This window comes from Lonchura striata, chromosome 2, assembly GCF_046129695.1.
Source record: "Lonchura striata isolate bLonStr1 chromosome 2, bLonStr1.mat, whole genome shotgun sequence".
Lineage (NCBI taxonomy): Eukaryota > Metazoa > Chordata > Aves > Passeriformes > Estrildidae > Lonchura > Lonchura striata.
Genome location: NC_134604.1, coordinates 108,945,038 through 108,971,201, shown reverse-complemented (window position 1 = coordinate 108,971,201; position 26,164 = coordinate 108,945,038). Strand labels below are relative to the sequence as shown.

Here is a 26,164-nt window from a genome sequence, read left to right as displayed (position 1 = left end):
CGTTGGCATGCTAGACAGAGGCATTATTAAAAAAGTCCTATTTTTTTAAAAAGATTTTAAACTTTTGCTTTCCCCCAAAAATATTTCATATGCCTGTTATTTTTTTTTTTGTGATTTTTTTTTGTTTCTGTGTGTGTGTTTTTATTTCGATTTGATTCAACAATGTATTTGGTGGCTGCAACCTCAATGCAAAAAGAAAGAAAAAAAAGAAAGAACAGGAAAAAAGTATGAAGGCCGCAGTACAGCACAGTTCAATTAGTTCATAGCTACATAATAAAAATAAAGGGAGCAAAAATTTCTGCCTTCACAGTAAGCAACAACACAGCTTAATAACAGTATTACACAGGATCAGGTTCCGAGGCAAAATGCACTAGACAAAGCCTACCGGGATACGCACTAGGCATACAACACTGAGTAAGAATCAAAGATGTAGAAGAACATCAGGAATAACAGTTCCCTTCAAGCACAACATTTTAACATCATTTTCAAGTATCTTTATGTTATGTTACTGATTCCTTTGTTTTTTGGGGAGAGGGGGACAGGCGCAGGGGAAGGGGGGAAAGGATGGAAACCTTAGTAAAGCAATAAACAAAACAAGAAATTAAGATAAAAACCAAAAGAATATATATTTCATATACCGGTTTATATGAATGTGTGCAACACTTATTAACCATGGTGAAAGGCTAATTATGCCCTCCAGTCACTACATGCACAGCCCGATCAACGCTGTTAATGAGTTACCTTTGTTAACTTACGATGCAACTACTGTGTGACCAAGAACATACAGACGGTGCCGTCCTGGCCGAGCCGTGGGGTGGGGGCTGGCTCTGGAGGCCGAGGGGACCCGGCCACTCGGGGTGGCACCGTGGAACTTCACAGAATGGGACACTACGCATGGGACAGTTCGGGAGGTGGGGTGCGAGTGTGCGCGCGCACGGGCTTGCTCGTGGGGGTGTGCGTGCGTGCGTGCGAGAGACAGTGTGTGCTATAACATTCATGGCAGTCTTTCTCCAATTCTGCAGCTCCTGGTCTTCACACAGGCTCTGGACTTCGCACTCCTCGAAAGACTGGAGAGCGGGGAGGATGGAAGAACAAAAAAAAAAAAACAACAAACCAACAAGTGGGTTGGTTTCCTTGGCATCACTATTCACAGCAGGTGCTTTGCTCTCTCTTTCCAAGACAATTGAAATGATGAAATTCAACGCTGCATTTCCCCACCCCTTTTTTTCCTTCCCCACCACACATAAAATTGGGATGAAAATCCCAAAGCAAAGAAGCCCATGGGAAAGCTTAATTCTCCATGAACACGCTCAGAATGTAAAACTTGCTCGCAGTCTTCAGCAGAAACAGCACAGCCACAACAACACAGCAAGGCTTTTATAGCTTTACCACCTGGAAAATGGGAAAAGCTCACCTTGTTACACCATCTCATACTGGTTAGCAGTAATAAACCGGGACAGACAGCATGCCAGCAGCATCCCGATCAACTGTTCCAGGCAAGACAGAGACAGAACAGAATTCAAGTTAAATACATCAATGCAGAGCATTGGTAAACATGTAGTTCATGTTCTGGAGTTATTATGCACAATGTATTTATGCACTATTTTAAGGACTGTTCTAATTAGAAAACCAGCATTAAAATCTGTTGTCTGTCTTTGTCAGATCTTCCTCTTGATTTTTGTCATTTATTTGACAGACAGCATGCCTTTTTGGTATTTTTCAATCCTGTTGTCAATGTCTGGCCAAGCCAGATGTGGACGAATAAACTGCTGGGGCTATCAGCTTGTTACAGGCTGTGTTTCACTTGCTCCACCTGGATCCCTCACCACCACGCATCAGCCCTGAGAGCTGGTGCATTTAACTTCTTTATCACTGTGCCAGGGAAAAGCTTCCTGATGTTCCAGAGTGGTTATGCTTCCTTTACAGCACTGTAGAAATGAGTGCTGTAAATCTGGAAATAACTTTTTAAAAAGTCATTCACTATTCCCTTGGCTGTCACTCAGATTATTGAAAACAGATCCCAGGCTTCTATTCATCAATAAGCACTCAAGTCTTTTCAATGTTTTGTCTACTGCAGTTTCTTAGTGCTTCCTTCATGTGCCAACAGTGTTAATATGCTGTAAATAATTCAACCTCTTTTCTCATTGGGGTTGGTCAATTAATTAACCCCTGAGCATATCCAGAGCATGCTCAGGTATGACTGGCTGGCTGCTCATCCAGACTGGATTCTCCTATTTCACTCCCCAGGATTTTGTGTCCCTTCCCCTAGACCAGGCAGTGCTCATTGTTAACACAATCATCATCAAAATACACATCCTCTGTACCAGGCAATTGCTTGATTTGGGCTGGAACCAGCCCAGAGCAAGACCAAGCCAGGGTAACTCAAATCTGGATAAACTGTTTCCCGTCTCGAAGATGTCACAGTCCTTGACAGGCCAAGCTTCTTTGCCAGAAATTTGTACAATTTCCTGTTTCAGCATCCACCAGAGCTCTTCTGGGAATTTCAAAAGGGCATTGAGTCACAATGAAATGCAGGCTGAACCCTCCCGTTCCCCACATGCACCCCCTGATTTCGGCACCAAGGATGAGACTGCCTTGGCTATAACGAGATGTGGGGCACTGGTACCAATTCCTGACCAACCTCCAAGAAAAACCAAAGCTACCAGGGTCCAGGAGCTGTCTTTTTAGTTGCCAAAACAACATGTGCGTGGTGAAAAGCCCCCTCATTTCTGAAAATCTCACTTGATACCAAGAAGACATTGTAGCCATTTTGTTGCCTTTTCTACTCATCACTGGGAAGATGATTTAATCAATTGCTGAAGGTGTTGCTGAAAATATTCACATTCTACATGTTACGTGACACTCCTGCAGCTGACTCCTGCACTGTTTCTTTAGCTCAGCTGAATTTTGGAGAATGAGATTTCTGTTTTGGATGGTGCTATGCATTTCTCTGTGCTCTGACAGCCTGAACAGAATGAGTGCCTCTGGGTGGCCCTGTCCCACATCCTTCACTGTCACTTCTCAGTGTTTGTGGTGACTTTCAGTCTTTCTTCACCTTCTTTGGCTGGACTCAGAAGTTACTTTTCTGCCTTACTGCATTTTTTAAGTAAGATGAACTTTGCAGTTTATTTAATACAAATTATTTTCCCTGAGCAAATTCCGGCCCAGACCTGAATCAATTCCTCTCTACAACAGCCAAGAAAGTATGTACATTGAAGTTGTTTATTTTTCCCCATCATGGGCACCCAGATTACAGCTACTGTTCTTCTCAACCACAATCTGCAGCCTGTATCAAGTTTACAAGGGGAAAGATGCTGTAGCCTCTACATATAGGAAACCACAGGCTTTTCTTTCCCCCTTCAACTGGAGCAGACTTCCCCAGATACCTCTAATTAGGGATGCTCTTATTCTGTGCAGGCTGTTAACTCTAGTAATCAGTGTGTCTAAACTTTGTAGCATCTACAGGCATGTAATGGTGTTTTGTTTTACTCAGCTCACTCCTAAGACAAATGGCAGGCTCCTCAGGAATCTACCTCCATGATCTTTGGCCCACTTACTAATTCTTACTTCTGACCTTAGGCTGGCTTAGGCATTTAAGTGGTTATAGTAACATAATGTTTAACTTTGTATTTCAAAAATAATGCAATGCATGTCAAGCCATTGCACACACTTTTTATTCAGCATTTCTAAGTATAACCAGGACATAGAGCTATAATAAATAGTCTAGAAATACTTTGAATGCATATAAAAACATGTGCTTTTTGATGTGTTGACTTCCACATTTGACCACAAGAGCCCTGTTCGTCCTGTAGCCAAAAAGAGGCAATATTGTACTGAGCTGCTGAATTTTCTTCACTGTGCTCTTTCATTACAGGCAGAACTAGAGTCCTTGTCAGGCTAGAGGCTCCCAGACTGCAGCACAAATCAGCACTCTCCACCCTGCCTTGCTCTCTGCATTTGTTCCATCACTTGCCTCCTCTGCTCTTCAGGCAGGAGGAAGCTCCTTATCCTATTGTGCACCAGTCCCTGCAGCTCCTTTGAAAAAACAGAAGAATTGGTGTTAAAGGATTCCCACAAAGCAACTGCTGCTGGGAGCTGCATTCATTTCCCTGCACTCCCATTGCCTCTCAAATGCCCCATCTCAACTTTTATCCACTTATTCATTTATTTGATTTTAGTCTCTTGATTTTTCAGTGCTAAGTTGTCAGACTTGGTTCTGCATTTGTCTTCACTCTTAATTTTTTCTTTTCTTCCCTTTTTCCCCCTAAGATTATCTTGGTCTTCTGAACTATTATATAGAAAGCATAGAGTTTTTTATACTTGGTATTGCCACAGAAAACTTGAAAATGCTGACAAATTCTTTGGTTTAGACAACTGGGAAACCCACACTCCTCAGGTCTGTCTCCTGTACTACCATCCTGTTGGCTAAGGTCATTCCAACAAGCAGAATGCAGAGAATTTCTCATGGTTTCTAGGAGCAATCTCAGGCATATCTTAGTTCTGGCCATTGAAAACCATCCAAAACATATTTTGTAGCAGTCGTATCCCCCCTGTACACACAATAGCTGGCTTTTTAACACACTTATTCTGTAGGAGTTACCACTGACTGGAAGCTGTTCTGCATGACATATTTGTTATACTGAAGAAACTGAATTGCAATTTGAATTTCCATTTTATTTTGGGTCTTGCTATTGTCACCATTTTTCATTCTTTGGGAGAATTTCTATAAATAGAACTGTGTTGAACTAACTTGGAATTCGTCAGCACATCAGGTAAACCAAAACAGACAAGGTGGATGGTGTCTGCAGCAGAACTGCATCCACCTTCAGGCACAGCTGCCCACACTGATGCTGACAGCAGAGGGTCCACAGCTGCATGGGAGTTTATCTTAGACTGATGGCACCTGTATGTGCCCAGCAACTGGTTTGGAGCACGTGGAGAGCACCTGTTTTCCAGTCCTTCAGCACAAAGGGAATAATGTGGCCTGAACATTGCACTGAGTCTCCCCTACTCACACTCTGTAAACCCCTCCAGACAGTGTCTCTTGCATTCCTAAAGACAATACCTGCACAGTAGTTTTATCTAGGCACAGCTCTCCATCACCTATGCAGTTTGTATAATTTTATTCTCTGTTGGGCACAACACACTAATAATTTTTCCGCTCTGAACAGCACCTGCTAAATGGAAATTATTCCAGCTGGAATTGAACATTGGCATCCAAGTCCAAAAACCATCAGATTTTATTTTATTGTTAGTATTTCAAACCTGAGGAGCAGATCAGACAAGGTCAGCAACACAGTGTTTTTTATAAGAACTACTGACTCTGATGGGAAGGTCTGTGCCAGGCCTGTAAGATTTGCAATGCCATTACATCAACTCTCCCTATTTCTGGGCATCAGCACATTCCCCATGCTAGTCAACACCTAACAAATCACGTGAAGGAAAGCCCCTTGAGCATGCTTTACTGTAGAGGAGCAACATGATTTAATTTGTCTTTTATTTAGATTAAACCAATTCTCAATAGGAACAGCAAAACCTTGCCTAGAGCTGGAGCCCTGCCTGGCATTACTGCCAGCCACATTAACCTGAAATCAATTTGTAAACACTGTCCCTAATTGGGCCCAGCAAAACAGATTACTCAGTAAATTACAAGTGGCCACCTTCTATTCTTCACAGCCTGGGAGAGCTGTGTTTCTCCCCTCTGCAGCTTCTCTGTTCTCTTTTTTAGAAGTCTGCTAACACCCCAAGCAGCTGAGTATGTCCTCACAGTGCCAGAGCCCAGTGCCTGCACTGGGGAGTGACATCCCCACCTGGCAGCAGGACTCCTGCTGACACCAGCAGCTTGAGATGCCAACACCACACCAAAACACACCTCATTTTTCCCCTCAGTCACAGGACAAAGTGCCTTGCAGCCCGTGCTGCCTGCAGCCTGCCATGAAACACCCATTAAATGCTTTCAGGCAGTATTGGTCCTGACTTTTTCCCCCAGCAGCATATTTTACAATTCTACTCGTCTCATTTTTCTTTTGGATAGCTTTACAGGAGGCATTTAAAAAGATGCTTTACAGCCTTCTGGCTATCTAGAACCCAAACTGAAACACGAGCCTGGAGTCCTACAGCAGCAATCAAGCCATAATCAAGGCTGGAGAAGAGTATCAATGCTGTCACCATTCAACGAGAATTAGAATAGCCTATTAAAAAAACCTGACCTCCCCTTGTCCATGCACAAACAGCTCCAGACTGTCCACATTTTCTGGACCCCTGACATGCAGGCACATGCTCTGGGCACCTGCTGTTGTGATGAACCAACATTTCCACCCACACCAAACCACAGGCTGCTGACATCCAACACCCTGGCTACAGAGCATCAGGCTTCCAGATATGCCCAAGGTAGGACGCTCAGCAGTCTGAGCCCAGACAATTTTAGGCTCAGGCTGTGTGTATGCTGATGGAGAGGATATGTGGGACATTTTCCACATGGCCTGGGGACAGTTTTGAATTGTGCATGTTTCCCTCTCTCTCGTTTTTTCATGTTCCCAGTAGAGTCCTTGCTGTGACACATGAAGTGACTGGTACAAGGGAGCATCTTGTTGAAAGATGCAGGTCTTCTCCTGCCCCTTATTGATCAGAACAGTCTGACCAGAGCAATACTTTCCCCAGTTCCTGTCTACACAAATGCAGTTTGGATATCATGGAGCAGAAAACCCCTGCTTAGCTCTCCTCTTGTCGCTCTCGTGCCACACTCCTTTTGGTGCAGACAGGAGTTGGTTTAACACTCTGATTTTGGTAGACTGAACATTTCTTACTGTTCAGTGTTAAAGGGAAGAAAAATAAAATTGGTCACAAAGCATCCTCTCCAGGCTTCAGGTCCAGGATGGGGAGGCCTGAGGGTGCACTCATTGGAATTCTTGAGTCCTTCAAGAACAAATAAGAGTGCTTAGAAGATAGAAGCCTACGCAAACAATGGATAAATTATTTGTCTTCTTAGCCTTTATGCTCCATTTAAGCCAATGTTTTATTGGGTTAACCTCTATTTGACCCAGTGCAGGGACAAGTTGTTTTCCTCAAGCTAGTCATTAGCTCAACGGTAACTGATATTCCCAAGGAGAAACTTCATTTAAGTTGAAAAAAAGAAAATCAATGAACAGATGACCTCAGGACTAATGAGCATGCTGAGTTCAGTCCCTTTCCATAATCCTTCCTTCCTTGAAGTCCAGGTAAAGAAAAAGAGGGGAAAACAAAAAGGGGGAAGGGGAGTGTTTATGCACTTACCTGTGAGAATGCAATCCCAAAAGCCACTCCAGCTATGATTCCCATATTTGTCTCCATAAAACTGGTCACCAAGTCATAACAGCCCTGAAAAACAAACATCATCATTCTTTGTACTGACCTTCCCTGCCATGAATGCATACATACAAATTTCTCATTTAGAATGAACTCTGGCTAGACAATATTTCTGCTGTAATTTCCAACAGCATCACCTTTTTAAAAATAGCAATTCTGAGTGAATGATGTGGAGTTGTGGCAAAACCAATTACTTTTAGAAATGAATGCATTTCAATACTTTTAAAATCTTAATGTGATGTTGCACTCATTTTTATGGGTCTTTTTAAAGTAAGTCAGTTAAAAAACAATATAGCTTTGACCTGAAACCAAACCAGTAACAATACACCGATGTTAGAACAATACAGATGTCAAAAATGAATAAATGATGCTGATTTCCTCATACTCTAGATATTTAATAAAGTGTCCCTTGAGGCATTCTGCTTGCCTTTACCCATCAAAGGACACCAGGCAAAGCACTGAACAGCATGTAACTTTAAACCATATAACAAAGTTATCAAGGGTTTTGTATGAATTTCCTTGGTTCATTTGCCCTTGGACATAAAATTCCCTGTCCTGCTCCCTAAACTGAATTTTCTCTCTGCTGACTTTCTTTCTCAGGCCTCAATTCACAGCTCAGACTAGGGCCAGAGGATTCATGTACAATATCTGCCTTTCTCTTGGATAGACATTTATGAGATGTTCCCCCTCAGTATAGTAATGTTTGCCAAGTTTCTCCCCTCACCTATTTGACCCCTCAAAAAAGCATTTGGAATTATCTCCTAGTTTGTGGTGCCTAAATGAATCTAAACATGTGACTTGATAGTTGAAGAAAAAAGAAAGATGTCACCAAAACCACTACACATTTTCTTTCATTATTAACCCTGTTGTTATTAACCCCCATTCTTTCATTAACCCCCTTTTCTTTCATTATTAAGCCCCATTATCTGTCCCCACAACCCAAAGTCACTGCTCAGCCCCTTTTGCCACCTTCCTCAAATGACCAACACTCTGGCTCAAGGCAGTGTCCTGAGGAGTTTTACACATTATAACTTTATCCACTTTATCAGAAATTAGGAAACTCAGAAATAACAGTGAGTTGCCTTTCCCAGCTTGGACTCCTGTCCCATAAGAGAGGAAGTGTCTCCACATTTCACCTACATCCACACACCCCTCATTCTGCAAGCACTGCAGGAACTCTTGATGGCCTCAGAGCATCAGGAGCTTGTAAAAAACAACAGTGAGAAAGACAAACAATGTTCTTTATTTTAGACAGGCCATTCATTAAATAAATTGTACCATTTCTTTAACTTCTTTTATAACGTCACCAGGAGTAATGAAGTGCTGAACCTAAGAGTAGCTGAGGTCCAGCACAGCTGGTCCTGATTAATTTCTGAAATGTTTATGTGTACATATCAACTGTTTTACCACAGTGTACAGTAAGCCTGATTCAAGCTTGCTTATTTAACCCATCAAGCAATTATAGTTTGCGTGTCTTACACGTTGTGCAATGAGATTAGATTTCTCAAGCAGTATTTTCATTCTGACATGGCTTAATGCTCTCCCAGCTCTTCTGAAACCAATTCTGTTGAAGAGCCTTCAGGAGATGCAACCCCAAGGCACAGTGGCAATGTGAGGGAGACAGAAGATCTTGTCAACAAAACATGCACTGGCAGAGTTTTGATCACCCTCCTCACCTGAAGGCTCTGTTTTCCCCAGCCACAATAATCTGTTTTCTGAAGTTTTACATATGGCTCAGCTGCTCAGTCCCTGCTGTGCACGGGCTGAGTGCAAGCAGCACCCACGAGCTGCACGACAGGACACAAGTGTGTGAGGCACTGTGGGAGCACCTCTGGGTGCTGATCCAGAATTTTACAAAGGATCTGATATTTCTTGACTCCATGCATCTGTTCCTTTCTTAAGATTTTAGAGAGAAATAGTTCTTGAGGTTTCTTGGTAAAGAACTGTGATTAAAAGCACTAGATGAACGTTAATTAGCTAATCCTAATGACAGCTCTTAAGGTTAGGTATTAGTGCTGTTTGATACGAAGAAATAGAGAGCCTAAATAATTAACCCAAGGTCACTAAGCAACTTAGGGTCAGAATTGGCAAAGAAAATCCAGGACTGCTGTCTTTTAATCCTGTAATTATATTATTAGTTTAATACTCTTTGGTAAATTTATTATCAGTCCTCAGAAACTGCTAGTAATTTGATTAGCTCATAGAGAACTCATTTTACTGATAGTTTTGCAAGATCCACAAAAAGATGTAATCCAAATAGATTTGTCCATAGGCATGGTGAGAAGGGTCTTCCACAACACAGGCAATAAATATTTTCCTTTTTCTCCAACACTCAAGAGAACAAAGCGCCTCATGTTTCCAAGACAAGCAAGGGGCTTGGGTCAGAGGCAATGATGTTAGTTACCTATCTGAAGTGAAAGGACAGAGCCAAACAACATTTTCTCCTTCTTGCTTTTTACTCCCATGCACATTTCAGAAGCATCCCACATTGCTCAAATGTCTGGGACAACTGCAAAGTCTCACAACTGCTGAACAGAAATCTTTAACTTTTGATTTTCAATGGCTATGTCAGAAACGAGACAAAACCACATGAACTTCCAAACATCCAAATTTCCTCTAGGTAATTAAATCAAGTAATTACTTCAACTATTTCCTGAGGAACCAGCAGTCCTTTTCTGTCAGGTGACTTGTGCATTTGGCAGGAGAGCAAGGAGCAAGAATGGCTGGGAATGTGTTACTAGCCCTGGACTAGCACTCGCTGATCCCTCAGTCACTTCCTACAATTCAGGCATCCCGTGCCACGAGTAGCTCAAGGTGAACAGGGATTTCCCTGTGCAGGCAGAGCAAGCCTGGCACTTGGGGGAAACCACAAAGCAGTGCTGGGAGTGCAAATGGCACCTAAATGGTTTGGCAGCCAGGAAAGGTTCAGAGTGCATGGCTGTCCTGAACTGCAAAGCTGAGCCCTGCTGGGGGAACACCAGCCACAGCAGAAAGTTTTCCTGCTGGGAAGAGGAGCAGAGGCTCAGGGTGGGCTGCCCAGGCACCATGCCTGCTGTGGCTGCTGGCTGCACTGCACACTCCCTACATCCACCCTGCCCTGCCTCTCACCTTCCTTCCACTTCTACAAAAACGTCAAGTTAGTACAAATTTACTGAACAGAGGGGCTCACCCTCGTGCAAGATTACTCTGCTGCTGGTGACTGAGAGTTACTCAACCAATGGACAAGTGGTTCTCATTAAACAATTGCACAAAAAAAACAAAAAAAACAAAAAAAAAAAAAAAAAGAGGTTTAGTGGAAAATAATCCTCTGGTATCCCTTTTACAATACATGCCAAAAATGTTGTCTACTTGACTGGTTTTCAAAGATATTTCAGGCTGTGCTCAGCCACCAGTCCAACCTTCTGAGTCACAGGTGACTGAGGTGAAAAAGATAGAAACAGAAGAGACAGACACATTTCCATATTTCCCTTGCTGTCTTCAGGACTTCTATTTATTTTTTTAATAGATCTCTGAAGATAAAAACAGAAAATAAAATAATCCTTAAGTCTGACTAAGCTGCATTGCTACTTAGAATGGTGATTTAGCCACAATATCATTCCTCTTACCAACAAACTCTTCCCTCTCTTGCAAATCTCAGGTGAGAAAGAACTGATGAAACACAAGCACTTGAAACAACAACTTCAGTAGCACTTCTTCAGCACAAGGTCTAATGCATAGATGCTGCATTATTTTCTCTTTATTCTTCCCTTTCTTGGCATTTTCTATATTTTTTTCTCTAATTATTAACTTTCTTCCTGTTCTTCCCACTTGTCTTCTCAACCCTGTTTTTGTCTTCCCAGCCTTCTCCTTCAGGTGACCCCAGGGGAAAGGTCGCTTTGGCTGGACATGTTCCAAGATTTTAACTCACAATAAATGCACCCACCAACCACAACATTCACTGTCAATCACCTCAGAACTGCTGTGCCTGGGATTTCAGAAAGGCCAGCTCAAAGAATATGAAGCAAGTGCAGGACCAAGCCCACCCTTACCATCACTCCAGCCTTATTTGCACATTACCAACCAACCATTTGAAATGAAATGCAACTGCAAGCAGGCATACACTCCACTGGGGTGCTGGATTGTGTCACAACTGCCTCTGGCACAAGGTTACTGGTACCTTCTGGTTTACTTTAGTGGCAGCCACGGTCATGTTGCGCAGATCCTGAGTGTTGCAGTCACTGGAGTTCATGCAACAGCTCGTAGGGATGCCGTGCTTGAAGAAGTAAGGGCTGGTGCTCCAGTTGGTGTAGCTCTGAATGCCACAGCAGCTCAGCTAGGAGGGATAAGAGACAGGTTTAAAACACACAGACAAACAAAACAGAATTAAAACTAGAACAGAATCATCTCGGCCCATTTCATAAGCTCATAATCAAAATAATGACAGGGCACCTCAAGCTTTGAAAAGCAGATACCACCCCTGCCCCAGGGATGTAACTTACAGAACATGGGAGCAGATGACCTACTAAAATAAGGTATTTTATGAAAAGAACTATTATTTGTAACATTTGACAAAGGTCTAACCATAAACCCATCTTTTTTAGTTCACAATCTGTTGGGGTTTTTTTTTGTTTGTTTTCTTTACTGTTTTATTTGATGAAAGATGACCCTGCAAATTCAAGACCTCAAAGCATTACACAGAATTACATGCAACATATAGAGGTTCAAACTAGTACAGATCAGTAAGGTGAAGCCTCTCTAACTCACCAAAATAATTTCTAGGACAACTCACTGAGCTGTGAATAGAAAGAGACCATATGTTCACAGGGTGTATCTAGGAAGTCAGCTAGAAAACCCTAAATTGGGAGGGATGTTCTGATTTAGATCCTAAGACAGAAGTCAGAGACTCAAAAACATGGAGTATCTGTTAATTTTCTGCATGGAAAGGGCTTATAAATACAGTTCCTGCAAAAAGAGAACTATGAATGAAACAAACATTCTGCTACAACAGAAACATTGAAAAACTACTCAGAAATATTTTGTTTGGTCAACTCCAAGGAATCAAAAAATTAAAATACAGGTAAACATTACACAAACAGACAATTTGACAGCAGAATATACTGTTTGGAGCACTGCAGTAATCTGCTAACCAGGAGAAGCCAGGTTAGAGTACAGTTTCAACCATGCTGAAGGGTCCAACATAACAGCTGTAATTTCTAAAGGTCCAGAAGCCATTGATACAATTACACTGATGTTTCAGCCATTCATCAAGTTACAATCATATGGAAAAGCTCAGAGAATGTTTTGCAAACTGAAGGAATAGCTTCTTGCTATGGCAGAGCTTCCAGTGGGAATTTAAATATGAATTTTATCGCCCTGTGTTGCAGTTGGTGGACTTGGTCTCTTGTAAGTGGCATCCCCAACTGGTTTGGCTGTGCTGTGGGATTTGCTCCTGCCCTGTCCCTGCTGGAAGGCAAGGCAATTCCCCACTGCCCTGCCACCTCCCGAGGGTCAGAGAGCTCCTACTCCATCCCTCCAGCACAGCCTTCACTGCCAACCTCAGCAGTTTTCCCCTCCATTTTCGTCTGGGGAAAATATACCCAGTTTTTCTCCTTAACTCACTAGGTCTCCTTTGCCAGCCTCTCACTGTACTTGGGAAGAGAATTGCTGCAGTTTATCAGTGATGCAGGACACAAGACTATAAAACCCTGTCTCATCCAGCTCAAATTTAAAACATTTTATGATCTTATTGGTAAATTCCCTTAGGAACAAGGTGTGTTCTTTAGAAATAGACCTGCCCCATAAACCTAATTCAAGATCTGGGACCAACAACAAGCCAATGGGACAGGCCTTGCCTTTATCAGACAGCTTTTTCACTAAAATTTAGGCATCCTGGGCAAGCATTTCAGCTGAAATACTTTTCATTTAGATCAGCTTTGTGAGCCTCTATTTTATTTGCAAATTTCAGCTTGCAGACTGAGCCATCAAAACCTCAGATTCTGGGATTCAATCCATGCTTTCCCTATTGACTTTCTTTCTCTATTTTGGTGCCCAGTTTTAGACTTACACTTTCCTGTACGTTATCCACTGCATGGCTCCGCTCATCGTTCTTGTTGTAATTCTGGATTGCTTCAGTGTATGTCCTAAGGAAAGTATCCTTGATCTGTGAGGGTGAGGAAAAAAAAACAGCCCACGTGAGCAACAAGAAGCACATCATCTGAAGCAGTTTTTGCAGGAAGCAAATGCATTGCCAAATTTCCTAACAAGACACCCAAACTAGCCCTTCCCAGTTGTTTTTAGGGGTGTTTTTTAGAGCTGGTCAAGCTCCCTCTTAACTGTCAGGAATAATTTATGCCATTTTTCCTGTGGGATATCAGACACAGAAACAAGACTACCCCAGCAAACTGATATGTTTGAAAAAAAAAATACTGTAAAATTACTTAACCTATCAAAAAGGTACTGTTTTATGCTTTTTACCCCTCTAACAATTTGTTCCAGCACTAAGTCTGAAGGAGACTGCATGCTTTTTCCTGCTCATGGATGCCAGGTGGGAGCCAAAGCTTGTGCACACACCCTGGGGACACAAGTCAGTGGCACCAAAGTAAGACATAAATCTCCTGACCAGGCAGTCCCAGCACCAAAGGGATTTGGGTAAGGAACAAGAGATCCCTCAGCTGGAAAATGTCAGGCATATCATCAGGAATGGCACTTTGGGTGGGAAAGGGGCTGGGAAGCAGATTATGTGAGCAACCCACTTGGCTGTGGCCTTCACACAAGAGATTGTCTGTCCCAAAAGGGAGCAGTGTGACACTGGGGCTGCTGCAGGTTAGGTGGGATGAAATGGGAATCCTCAGCAGGTGGACAGGCACCTCAGGACCTCATTAAAAACAATCCACTGCTTGCAAGGGTGAACAGCAGAAAACTCTATAGCAATGGAAATGTCATGTCAAAAGAGGAGATTGGAAAACCAGCTCATACAAAAGAAGAGACAAGGAGGGTCTCTGGGGTGCTCTGGATCAGCACCAGTGGCATGTAGGTCCATGGACTTACAGCCAGAGATAGACCTGATTACAGGGGATAAAGCAGGAGTGTTACTACAAATCTAGACCATCACACTTTTTAAAAGCTTCTTCCTGTCCCAGTTTCCTCCCTCCCTCTACTTCTAATCTCTCCTTATACTCAAGATAGAAATGAAATCCCATCCCACTCCCTCTCCACCCCCTCTCTCCCCCCACCCAAGAAAAAGAAGATTTTCAAAACACCAGGTCTGGCATGATGCAGAAGTTGTCTCTGCCTTACATAAACCAGCATTTGCCTGGCTGAAAAAGCTGTGTTTAAGTTAAACATTTAATCTATTTTGCAGCCCTCAGCATACGTAAAGAGCAAAGAAGATCTTACACGGTGGACACACCAAACCTGATAGCTCCAGAGTAAATCACCAGGCAGCTGAGGGCAGGAGCTTTGGCTAAATCCCTCCCTTTGGCATGGCAGGGGTTTTTAAGAGCTGTGCAAGCCATTGTGGCACAGCAGCCCCGTCCCTGGAGATGCTGGAGCTGCTGAGCTCAGTGCCCCAGGGACTCCTCAGCAGCTCCTGCCCAGGGAGGTGCTGCCACTGCAAACTCAGCACAGTTCCACCTACCTCGTGGCGAAAGACAAACCCTGAAATGCCAGCCACTAGCTCAGCCAGGAACACCAGGGACAAGAACATGGCATACTGAAAAGGCAGGAGGCAAGAGAAGTCAGAGCACCATAGGCTTTTGTCTCAGCACAGATATTATCACATGAAATGTAACTTTCCCCTCTAGGCACCCTTCAAAGATGTTAAGAAACCAAAGGTCTTTTGGAGGAGATACACAGGTCATGACCTGAATGTAATACGTGTGTTTATACAACTCACAGCTGATATATATTGCTTAATTACTTGCTTTCCTGACATTTCTGTGCCCACGTTTCTCAGCATTCTTATATAAATTAAAACACACTCACATGCCAGAGGTGAATCCAAGTCACTCAGGTTTTGATCTTGCAATATGGAATACAAACAGACCCTTCCTGTTTGCACAGTGCTCTGCTAAGGTCAATAGGCTTGCCCAGGTGTTTTGGTTTGTGTTTATCTACCTCACTGCCAGACTGGCATTTGCTGCCTGGCTCCTGAAGTTTCTCCAATGAATGAACTGAAACATTGCCTTCACTGGAAATATTCTCACAGTAACATGAGACATATGCTCCAAATACTTTGCTGAGCCAAGGTCCATATTTGGCTTTAGGTGCAGCATTTGGATCAGGAGCTAAATAAACCCTGAAAACAGTGCTTTCAGTGTAGGCACTCACCAAGTACTAAAAATATATTTAAGCAAAAATAAAGAAGGTAAAGAAAAAATGCAAAGTGGGATAGTAAAATTTGAACTTGGGGCTTAATCTTCTGGAGGAAAAATTACCTTTTTAGTTCACCTGCTAAGTAACAGTTAATTAAGAAAGGAAATATTTTCAATTAAATTCAGTCCTAGCAGGATTTAGTGGAGAAAGGGAAACAGCTTTCATGAAAGGTTATTGGGGAAAGGAGCACAATGGTGAAGGCAGAGCTAGGAAAAAAATGTGTCCAATTAATGCAGCTGTTAAAACACTGTCTGTTCAGGAGAGAAAATAAGTTTAGAAATATTTCTTATACATACATTGAAAATCAACCCACGTGCTTGGAACAGCACGTGCGAGTATTAGAGGCATGTTTTTGAGAAAGTTACATGAGTTGTGGAGCAGCTAGCAGAGCCTGATTTCCTATGGATCTGTATCATCATTCACCTTTATCCCTTTCCCATCTGGACTGCAGTGACTCCAGCAAGCCTCTGTACATGCCCTGAGAGCCCATCACCAGCAAGAAACAGCAGTGAGGGTCTTGCCAGCTGGCAACCAGCTGATGGGATTGCAGCTGCTACCTCCCCTTCTCCTCCCTGCCATCATTTGAGGAAATTAACTCCCTTTAACATGTCCTTTCTTTTTTAAAATGCAGTTAAAACTGGGGAAAAATCATCCCATCTCCTTAGAAAACCAGCCTCAAAATACTGTAGCAGGAGATGCATTATACTGTCAAGCCCTTTTTCACTAGTTCAGTGCTTCACAAGTGCTATTTCCACCTTTCAAATCATGGCACATGCAGGATTTTGCTCCTAAATATGCCTAGAAATACAGTTTATCATGCAAGTTTGTTTAGCCTGTAGTTATTTTGAATTTTATGGTAGGCTGGAAAAATCAGAACAGAGGAATTCATATGGACTGAGGGACAGCAGCTTCCCCTCTGCTCAGTGCACCTCAAATTCCTGCTCCTTTTCAGGTGACACCAAACATACCATACAGTGCTCTGCTTTTTGGGTTGAATTGTTCTACCTAGTGAATGTTAGGACAAAAAAAAGGGCTGGCATGCTTTTATGAGGTACTAACTATTCTTTCCATAATTTCACATCAGAGTATTAAAGTGACCCCTTAAAATACAGCTTGAAAGAATTTCACATTTATGATGTTGTGGGCATCCTGAAGATTGTAAATATGTTTATCTATCTGGCTCACAGAAAACCAGAATGATTGCAGAATGACTCACAGAGCAATTCAGCAGCACCACCCCACTCCAAACACTTGGGCCTATGTGCCATGTGTAGCAAAATTCAGTCACAGTCAATCAAAAACTGGTTTTGGCAAAGAGTCTTTTTCCCCATTTGTCCAAAAGGCACACATATTGAAAATGAAAATTAATAAAATCTAGCTTATGTGTCTAAAAGTTTCACTAACATCTGTCAGGGGGTGGGGATGTGGCAGCAGCCCTCTGGCCACAGAGAGCAACAGACAACTTTCCCAGGGAAAGGCTGTGAGAAAATCAGAGAAAAGAATGAGAAACAATTCTTATCTTAACCTGCTGCACCTGCTGCTGTGAACATGTGGAATGTGTTATGGAGATTTGTTTACCAAAAGGTGGCTTCTTAATTGGCCAATGGTGATGCTGTTTGGATTCAAGGACCAATTGGGTCCAGCTGTATCATAACTGTGTATAAAAGCAATGGGTTTCTTAACAATGAAATATATAAAATAAAGAGATTGATCAGCCCTCTGTGAGTCATCTCATCAGCTGTAATGAGGTTTTGATATTCAGTTAACATCCTTGCTAACCAAATCTGCAATCAATGCAAATAAATTAAGCAAGTGGGTTGTTTAAAGGAAAGGAAGAGGAGGACTTTATCTGATCCTCGGCTCTGGTGCACACAGCTCCAGAGTGCACTTGCAAAGCCTTGCCTCTTGGAGCAGGCACTGGAAAGGCAGAAGTGAGCAGCCATCCCCCTGGATTTTGGTGCTGCTCTTCTTCCACAGAGTGAGAGAAGGGGATGATGCTTGTTCTGCCTGGCACCTCTCCTGAATTTCCTTTAAAGCCCATGCTAATTACCACCCAGCTGGGAGCCCGTTGTGGTGACACTGGGGGAAATCCCAACTGATCCGAATCCCCGCTCCCCTCCTGGGCACGGGGGTTGGCTCACCAGCTTCAGCATCCATGGGCTGCCGCGGCAGGTGGCGAAGCAGCCGAAGAGGCCGAAGACGATGATGGTGGTGCCCGTGCCGATGAGCACGTAGGGGGCATTGGTGGAGTTCTCGGCAATCAGGGAGATGTAGGTGCCGAGGGTGAGCTTGCCCCAGACGCCGACAGCCAGGAGGATGACGCCGGTGATCTGCAAAGCAAGGGCACAAACCTGTCAGCAGCTCTGGAATTTTATTTTATTTTATTTTATTTTTTGGTTTAGGTTGGGGTTAAATGCGTGAGATGGTATTTTTTGTTTGGATATAGGTGTTTACTAGTTTTTATTTATATTATATAGTCTTCGAAATTGTGAGGTTTATAGTACTTTAATATGCTAAAAGTGGAGTTGTATTTTTTTTCTTTATAAGGTTTTTTTAAGGATAAACTGTCTAATTAAGAAATGATAGTTACATTGTTTTTACTTTTAACGCAATAACTAACTGCTTTTGGTTCATAATATGGATTTTTAAATTTAATTATGCAATACTACATAAACTTTTAAAGAAAAAGGCCTAGCTTTTGTTTTAAAATATTTATTTTGTTTTACATATGTCATTATAATCTAAAACTTTAAATTTTAACTTTCCTACCATGTGGTATTATACATTTCTATTTAAACTACACACTTATAATCTCAGTTTTATCATTCTATTTTGGAAGTCTTCTCCACAAATGCAGTTTTCTCCTGGGGGTCAGTGCTTGTCAGCACAAAAAGCCTAAAATTCTCAGCAGCCAGGTTCCAACCAGGAGCCACTGAGGAGGGCATCCAAAGCCTTCCAAAACACAGAAGGGATGCATGCAGGGATGCCTTGGTGCCGTGCTGCTGGCAGAAGGGAGCCTCACAACTTCCACCAACTCCAGAGGGACACAGACATGAAATGAAACTCCAGCATCTGTTGCATCAAGGCTGCCACTGAAGGACAAACATCTAAGATGAATCACTGCCAAGGGAGGATGCAGGGTAGCCCAGGGTAGCTCTCTGCTCCTGCAGTGCACCGAGACACGGCCAGCTCCACGTGTCCCCCCGTCTGAGTGTCCCCTGCTCCTCTGCTGCCACTCTGGGACAGGATTAGCAGAGACTTCTGCTCTCCTGCTCACAGTGGCAGTAAGAATAAATCCAGCCTTGTCCATCTTTCAGTGCAACTGTGTGAAAAGTACTCAATCCTTGCTATTGCACCCAACAGCTGAATGTCAGGAAAAAATCACCAAGGAGCCTACCAACCCACAGGCAGCAAATGCCCTTGCCAAGCCTGTCCCATCCCTGCACAGCACTGCCTTCACCTCTCCCTGTCCTGAACTAAAGTGGATTAATCAGCAAATTCTGAAAGCAAGCTGCAGGGGACTGGGAAATCTGCAGAACAACTTCTGGTTTCTCACCTCCAGTTCCACAAAGGGCTGCTTTCTGTGCCTAAGCTGCTGAAAGTTTTACCACCGTCCCCAGGGAGGCATAAAAGCAGCCTTCACTGCCAAAATGAACAAGCAGCTTCACATATGAAAGAGAGCTCAAGCCTCGTAATAAAAAGCATTTTTAGTTGGCTGTTTGAAACAATTACCAACCCTTTACTATGCTTTTTAAGAGTTTGGTTTCCCCAGGTCTCGGGGGGGGCCTATTCAATTTATGGCACACACGGACTTTGGAAAAAGGACGAAAGCCTCTTGGTGGTTTATTCCCCTTCTGCTTCTTAATAGAGCTCTGATTTACAGGGATTTAAGGAAATCCCTGAGTTTGTTGGGAGGTCTAAGCCCATAGCAAGCTTGGCATGGTGCAGAGGGGATGGAATGTTTCCACAAATTCATGCTGAAGATGCACCTCAGGTTGCAGCAGTGCTGGCTGGAATTTTGGTTATGAAGACAAAACAACCATAAGACTTCCCTACAAACCTTTTCATGACCTTTACTCAGCAGAGCACACACAGTGGTACAACTAATGCCTACCTCCACCCCAAGGCAAACCTCATTTCCTTATTTCCAAGACACACTTTTTATCACTATCTCTCTGTGCCATCACACAGTCTAGGGAACAATGAATGTACTGGTTTCTGGTTTGGTTTTTGGATTTTTCCTTAAAAAGCAGGAGAGACATGGGCAGACAGAAGACCAGGACAGTGCTGGCCTGAGAACAAGGCAGCAGGAATAGACACTGCTCTGGACATTTACCATCAGTACACACATCTTCCCTTTATCTCCTTCCTTTGACCCCAAATCTCTCCACCAGTCTAATTCTGTGGCCTGTGACCAGCCTTAATAGTTGCAAAAGCAAAGTTCTGTGTATTCCTTTACACCTGAAAGGTCTAAAAGGAAACTCAGAACACTTTTTCCAATGCACAGTCTCACTCCAGTCTTCCCTACTCCCTTTCCACTGTAAAGTTTCAGTTCAGACAATGATCATACAGGACATGTACAAAGTATTTCAGATATCCTGGCAGTCAGAGGAGAGTGATTACCACCCCTTTGACCTTTCAGGACCCTCTGAACATTCAGCATTCAGCATACTGAATGAAGTTTGTAAATAAAAGGAACTTTATTTACAAACACCTGGAAGAGCCAGCACACATGGAGCACGAGAGCTGCAGTAAAATTCCACCAGTGGACTTCTACAGCAAAACCTGGTCTTCATATGGCCCAGCAAGAATTTGAAGATTTGCCCAGGAGATGCTATGAGAGCTACAGCCTATTAGGAAAGACTCCAGATCCTCAGCAGACACAGAAGAAATGAACTGGCAGCTGCACAGCCCACGATGCCCCTAATGAGATATCTGGAGTGGTACAGAAAAACAAGTATTTGCAAAGGAACACCCCCATCCAAAAAAAAACCAACAAAAAACCCCAAAAAACCCCCCCCAAAAAAAAAAAAAAACACAAAAAAACCCCACAAACCCAAAAACCAAACCAAACCAACAAACAAACAAACAAAAAAACCAAACCAAACCAAACCAAAATGAACCACCAAAAAAAACCCCAAAAAAAACAAGGAAGAAATTTTCTTCTAAAAAGCAACTGCCAGAGACATCCTACCTAAAATTAAAGATGTGGGATCCTGCCCTTTGGTGTTTTTAAGGGAAAGCAAAAGAGAAGAACTACCCAAAATCCCAAATTTCAAGGCCTGTCACAAACTTACCAAATTATTGACTCAGAAAAAAGCTCCAGAGTTTTCCTTGGTCTTTATACAAGCCTTGGTTTAAGCAGTAATAGCCCACCCTGGATAACACAGGCAAAGCTCATATCCACACCCAAGCAGACAACATCACCAGAGAGATTCCTGCCAGCAGCCAGGGCTGGCCTGATTTATCCATGCTTAGGACCAGCTCCTGTGATCATAAAAATCCCCAAAAACTCAAGACAGGTTTTGTGTCCAGAAATGGGCTTGCAAGTGGCTTGAGCTGGTTCTGGCAGTCTCTTTTTCATGCTTGCACCCTGTCCCACCCCCCATACTGTTTTGATGGATTTTCCCCGCACCTTCTGTTTCTTTTCTGTGTTCTTTCTCTAGTTTGAAACATTATTAAAAAGCTATTTAATCTTGGATTTCATCAAAGGTAGATGATATCTTCCTTAACAAAAGTTCACTGTTACAAAAGTGGAAGCCCCTGCACTCAGGTTTCCTCAGCCAGGAAACCAGAGATGTAGCATTCCATAAAACATTATTAGTTCTGCCCTTCACTTAGGTCAAAATTTTAAAGGTTAAAAGAAAAAAAAAAAAAAAAAAAAAAGCCGCAGGAGATATCCAAGTAGGACAAGGATTGTAAAGGCTACACACAAGTAGAAATTACATTGTTTGGCCCTAGCAGGTCTCACATTTCAGTGCCTCTGAGCTCAGGCTCAGCAAACACACCCCAGAAGCCCTTGACTGATGAGATGGCAGGAAATGAAGCAGGTGGGCCACCTGGACATTTTCTAGCAAAAACACCACTGAAATCAAGATGTTCCCACAGAATGTTTTAATCTAGATGAGTTGGATTGTTCTGTCTTAAACAACAACAAAAAAATCTGTGAAACCACCCCCCACAACTCTACCTCTTGCCTCTCCTCAAGCATGGCACAGGCACATCCCACCAGCCACTGATTTCAGTCAGACAGGTTTTCTAGTCCTTTTATCTTCCTTCAGCATTAATACAGATATTTCCAGTGTTACCTGCAGTACTGCTCCCACTTCTGGATGTGGTGGGAAAATTACCATGCAACAGGCAGGCTGTCAGAAACACAGCAGAACCGACTGTCAGCTCTAAATTCACTTGTCCAACAAACAAACTGCTTTTTGGAGACAAAGATGTGGCCAACAGCACTGACACAAGGGTATGTGCCACAGCTTTACAGGACACAGGGAGAGTGATGCCCTGATAATGCTGGGCATTCCTAAAATCAGAACTAATACTAAACACATGCAGTTTCTCAATAAAAGGCAACAGAAAAATGTCTGAGAATTACTTCTTTTAATAGTACCAAAACAAAGATGAAACTATCAATCCCCTTCTTCTAGGTAACAGCAGCAATGTATGCAGAAAGTATTCAGAAAATAACTTCTGAAAGTGCACTGTCTGTCTTTATTTCTGCCAGAATTAGGCAGGAAAACACTGTGTACTCCTTTCAACTGGATGCACACCACTCCTAAAAGAGTCTGTTGTCTTCATACCCCAAAACCCACCGAGCACTGGTGGCACAATATGAAGGTTGCTGCTGAAAGGTTCTACACCTCTCATCCACAGAGATTCAAGAGCCTAATTCAACCCCTTATTTATACTCAGGACTGCCATATGGAATATTTAAAGTTTGTCAATTACAGAGGTGAAGATAAATGTGCAGCAGGAATTGCTGCTTTATTGATCCACATAATACATGCCCTCCTGTTCATTACTGATGTGAGCAATTTTGATTCTTAAGGTCTGTCAAAATAAAACTTGGAAGCCCATCCTGATTGCTGCAGAGCACTCAGCAATCCCTACTATTCCCAAAAGCAGCAGGAAGAGCTCAGCATTCCTCTGGACCAGCTCTTTATCTACAGAACTGAGATGCAGGAGGGCAAATTCATTAAGGAGGATCTCACTGTAGGTATAATTCTTCTATTTCATTTCTTATTTTCAACCTCGCTAAATGAATGTAAAATGTGGGCAACTTAAAAAGAGATTCAAAGAAGCAGCAAAGAAGCAGATACAAGGAAAATAACCACGTCGTTGGTATTTTCAGTTTCTCAATTCCAAATACTTCCTTTCCCAAACACCAGCCTCCCTGCATTTTGGTAGAAGCATGCTGTCCTGCAACCCTTTCTCCTCAAGCAGGCTAGAGAAAATGGATAATGTGCATTAAATGGATGAAGCCAGGGGAAGGCAGACAAGAACCATCTCAATCCATCTTGGCTGAAGCTGAAAGGTCTAGCAATAGGTTTAGCAGGCTGTGAGGAAATGAGAGAGGACCAAGGCACACAGCTAATTAGCTCTCCAGACATCTCCCCAAAGGAGGGAAACTTTTTCTTCAAGAAAACGTCCGACCTTGACAACATCCAGAACAAATCCTGCGTTAAAAGCGTGTCCAGAGAGACTTAAAAATAATTGGCCTACCTCTGAAAATGTTATAACTTTCCCAAAATAGGCAATGGATCACATTCAAAATGTTCCTGCTTTACAGCTTGTCAAGCACTGGGAGTGGCTGGCTTTGAGTCTTCTCCTGCCTCAGCCCCTGGGCCCTCCTCAGGCAGGCAGGTGACTAAAACCAACACAAATCTTCCTGTGAGCTTCAATGTCAGCTCTTCACAGGCAGGGGCAAAGCGTGAAGCCAAGATAAAACAGAACCTGGGGATGCCTGTAAGCAGCAACACACCTGGATTCTCTGTGCTCACACCTGCTGATCCTGACTACACCTGCAAACCCAGCGTGGGTCACCTTTGCACAGGACTGATCTCTGCCCGAGTGAGCAGGAAATGAACACGCCACCAACTTTACCTTTGGAGGAAGGCAACAAGTTGCAAGCCAATAAATCATAATTTCTGGCCCCTTTGCAAATTGAGAGACAGCTGTAAAGGTCACTGTGTTAGGAGAAAACACCTGCAGTGGCCATTTTTGTATGTAACTGTCCTAGTGTCTTCTAGTCCCTGACTTCACCATTTCTTAACACATTTCCCCTGTACCTAACGTAATTACTTTGTCCCTCTGCTCCTGTAACTCAGGTCTGTCCCTCTTCTTCTTCTTTGTTCCTTAGAGTTTTCCATGTAAGTAATTCTTTTCAAAAAAGACACAGCCAAAAGGATTTCAAGGAAAAATGCCCTAAGATTAATTCACATTCCTCTCTGAGATCTCACCTGGGCAGGCTGCCACACTTTGGGCTCAGGGTTTCTCTCCCTGCTGCATGTGTGGAATGTCCAGCACAAGTGGCCATTCATCCCTTCACCTCAGCAATCTGAGTTATGATCCCTGCTGCTCAGCATCCATCTAGAGCTAGCTGCCAGCACAACATTGATTATCCACCACAGCCCTTGCTGCTGGTGTGCAGAACTGAAATTCCTGTGTATTAAAACTACTGATCCATGTCCCCTCTGTGGAAATCATCCCCAGGGATAGCAGCACATGCCAAGCACAGCAGTGGGGATGCTGCCCCTGCCCTCATGTCACCACTGATGTGGCCAGAGCTGAGCACCCAGTGCACTCAAGTCAGGGGACCACCACTGAATCTGCCCTGAAATACACCCCAGGAGATTTTGATTAGACACACTGATATCAAGCTTAACAACCTGTTCTGGCACAGCTCCTTTCTGTGAGCTGACTACTATCCTATTTCCTTTTCAATAGTATTTTTAATTTTCAGTGTTTGTCCTAGCTGGGATGCTATGACAAGTACATGAATAGTTGTCCCAAGTGAGCTGACATCAGATTAAGGTACTCAGAGGTCAAACTGTAGTGCTGGTTAAGAAAAAAAAAAAAAAAAAAAAAAAAAAATTGGCTCTCACACAGATGACAAAAGTGAATGCCAAATTATGGAGCTGATCTGGCTACCAACTCTGCAGACAACAGAGTGTGTACTAATCCTTAACTTCAATAGTGCCTCTGCCAACTACAGCATTAAATGACCTTTGAAAGGAAGTGAACATTTTATAAACAACCCAGGTGTTTCCCAGCACCCCCACCCCTCCATACACCAACCACACACCAAGGTCTCATAGTGCAGAAATGACAACCAGGACTGTATCACTTATTCTGTATGGAAAACAGATTAAAAATCATGTAGAGGTGAGTGCAACCTTCTCCTTGGAACCAGAAGAGGCCAACGATCATTTAATGAACAGCAGGGAAAAAAAAATCACAGCAATTCTGTTTGCTGCAGGATAAAAAAATTGGACGTGGCTCAAGAAGTCCTAGGAACACTAACAAGGACTGCAGTGGGGAGGCAAGAACTTGAAAACAACCTTGCAGCATTGCTCAAAACTAAGGATTTATTGCTAATATAGTGCAAATACTTATTTTTAGAGAATTTTTCTACAAGGAAACAATTGATTACATGCCACTTGTAGGCAGATTCAGGAAAAATAAGGGCATCTGGGACATGAGCTCTATACTAATATCATGCCTATGATGAATAGTTATAATAAACAGCCATATTCTTATGCTGAAGATGTAGCTTTATTACACCTTGCACTTTCAGAAAAGAAGTTGAAAATTTCAGTAAAATTAAGTTCTTTATCATGAGAATTATACTTATTTTTATGTAAGGCACTTCATTAAATGAGACAAGATATTCTGCTTTACAGTTTAATCACCAGTGGCTCTATTAATTGATGTATCTTTTAAGCCAGCTCGCAGACAAAAATGTGGTCATCTCTGGATAAAAAATAAAATGCAAAAATACATTTCTGCTGGGAATTTTCAGACCTAATTTCTTGAAATGTAGCTTTAAATATGCATGACTGAACATCTCAGGGAAAAGAACTGAGAGAGTGGAGACTTCAAAAGCAGCATCCCACTCTGCAAGGCTAAGGCACACTGCTAGCCAGAGGAATTGGGGCTGTTTTGAAGGCCTGGTAGTACACAGAACAGAAGGAATTAACTGATCATCAGCAAGTGATACAGCCAGACAATATTTACCTGTGGGGCCTGAAAGTTTTTGGAAGCTTAAATGCAGCAGCTGCCCCTCATACTCACACTTTAAAATCCCTTCAGTAGCAATACACAGAGGTGACAGAAATGGTTTTTACACAGCATTACATAGCCGGGCCTCAAATTTTGAAACTATTCACCTATTTTAATGAGATATAAGACTTCAAATGATAAAAAATGCAAGAGAGTAAAATATTATGAAACAACACTAACC

At 42.7% G+C, this 26,164-nt stretch overlaps 1 protein-coding gene across 1 annotated transcript in view; it reads right to left on the bottom strand.

The window, feature by feature from the left end:
• Window positions 1–881: 881 nt before the first annotated feature.
• TSPAN7 (tetraspanin 7) overlaps window positions 882–26,164 on the bottom strand; it is an 84,874-nt gene continuing 59,591 nt past the window's right edge. The window contains exons 2-8 of the mRNA XM_021552961.3: window positions 17,838–18,026; window positions 14,960–15,034; window positions 13,388–13,483; window positions 11,501–11,656; window positions 7,273–7,356; window positions 1,415–1,487; window positions 882–1,067 (exon numbers count right to left, since the gene is read on the bottom strand). Coding sequence (XP_021408636.1) covers window positions 1,419–1,487; window positions 7,273–7,356; window positions 11,501–11,656; window positions 13,388–13,483; window positions 14,960–15,034; window positions 17,838–18,026 — 669 coding nt within the window. The 3' untranslated portion in view covers window positions 882–1,067; window positions 1,415–1,418. The remainder of the gene's footprint in view (window positions 1,068–1,414; window positions 1,488–7,272; window positions 7,357–11,500; window positions 11,657–13,387; window positions 13,484–14,959; window positions 15,035–17,837; window positions 18,027–26,164) is intronic.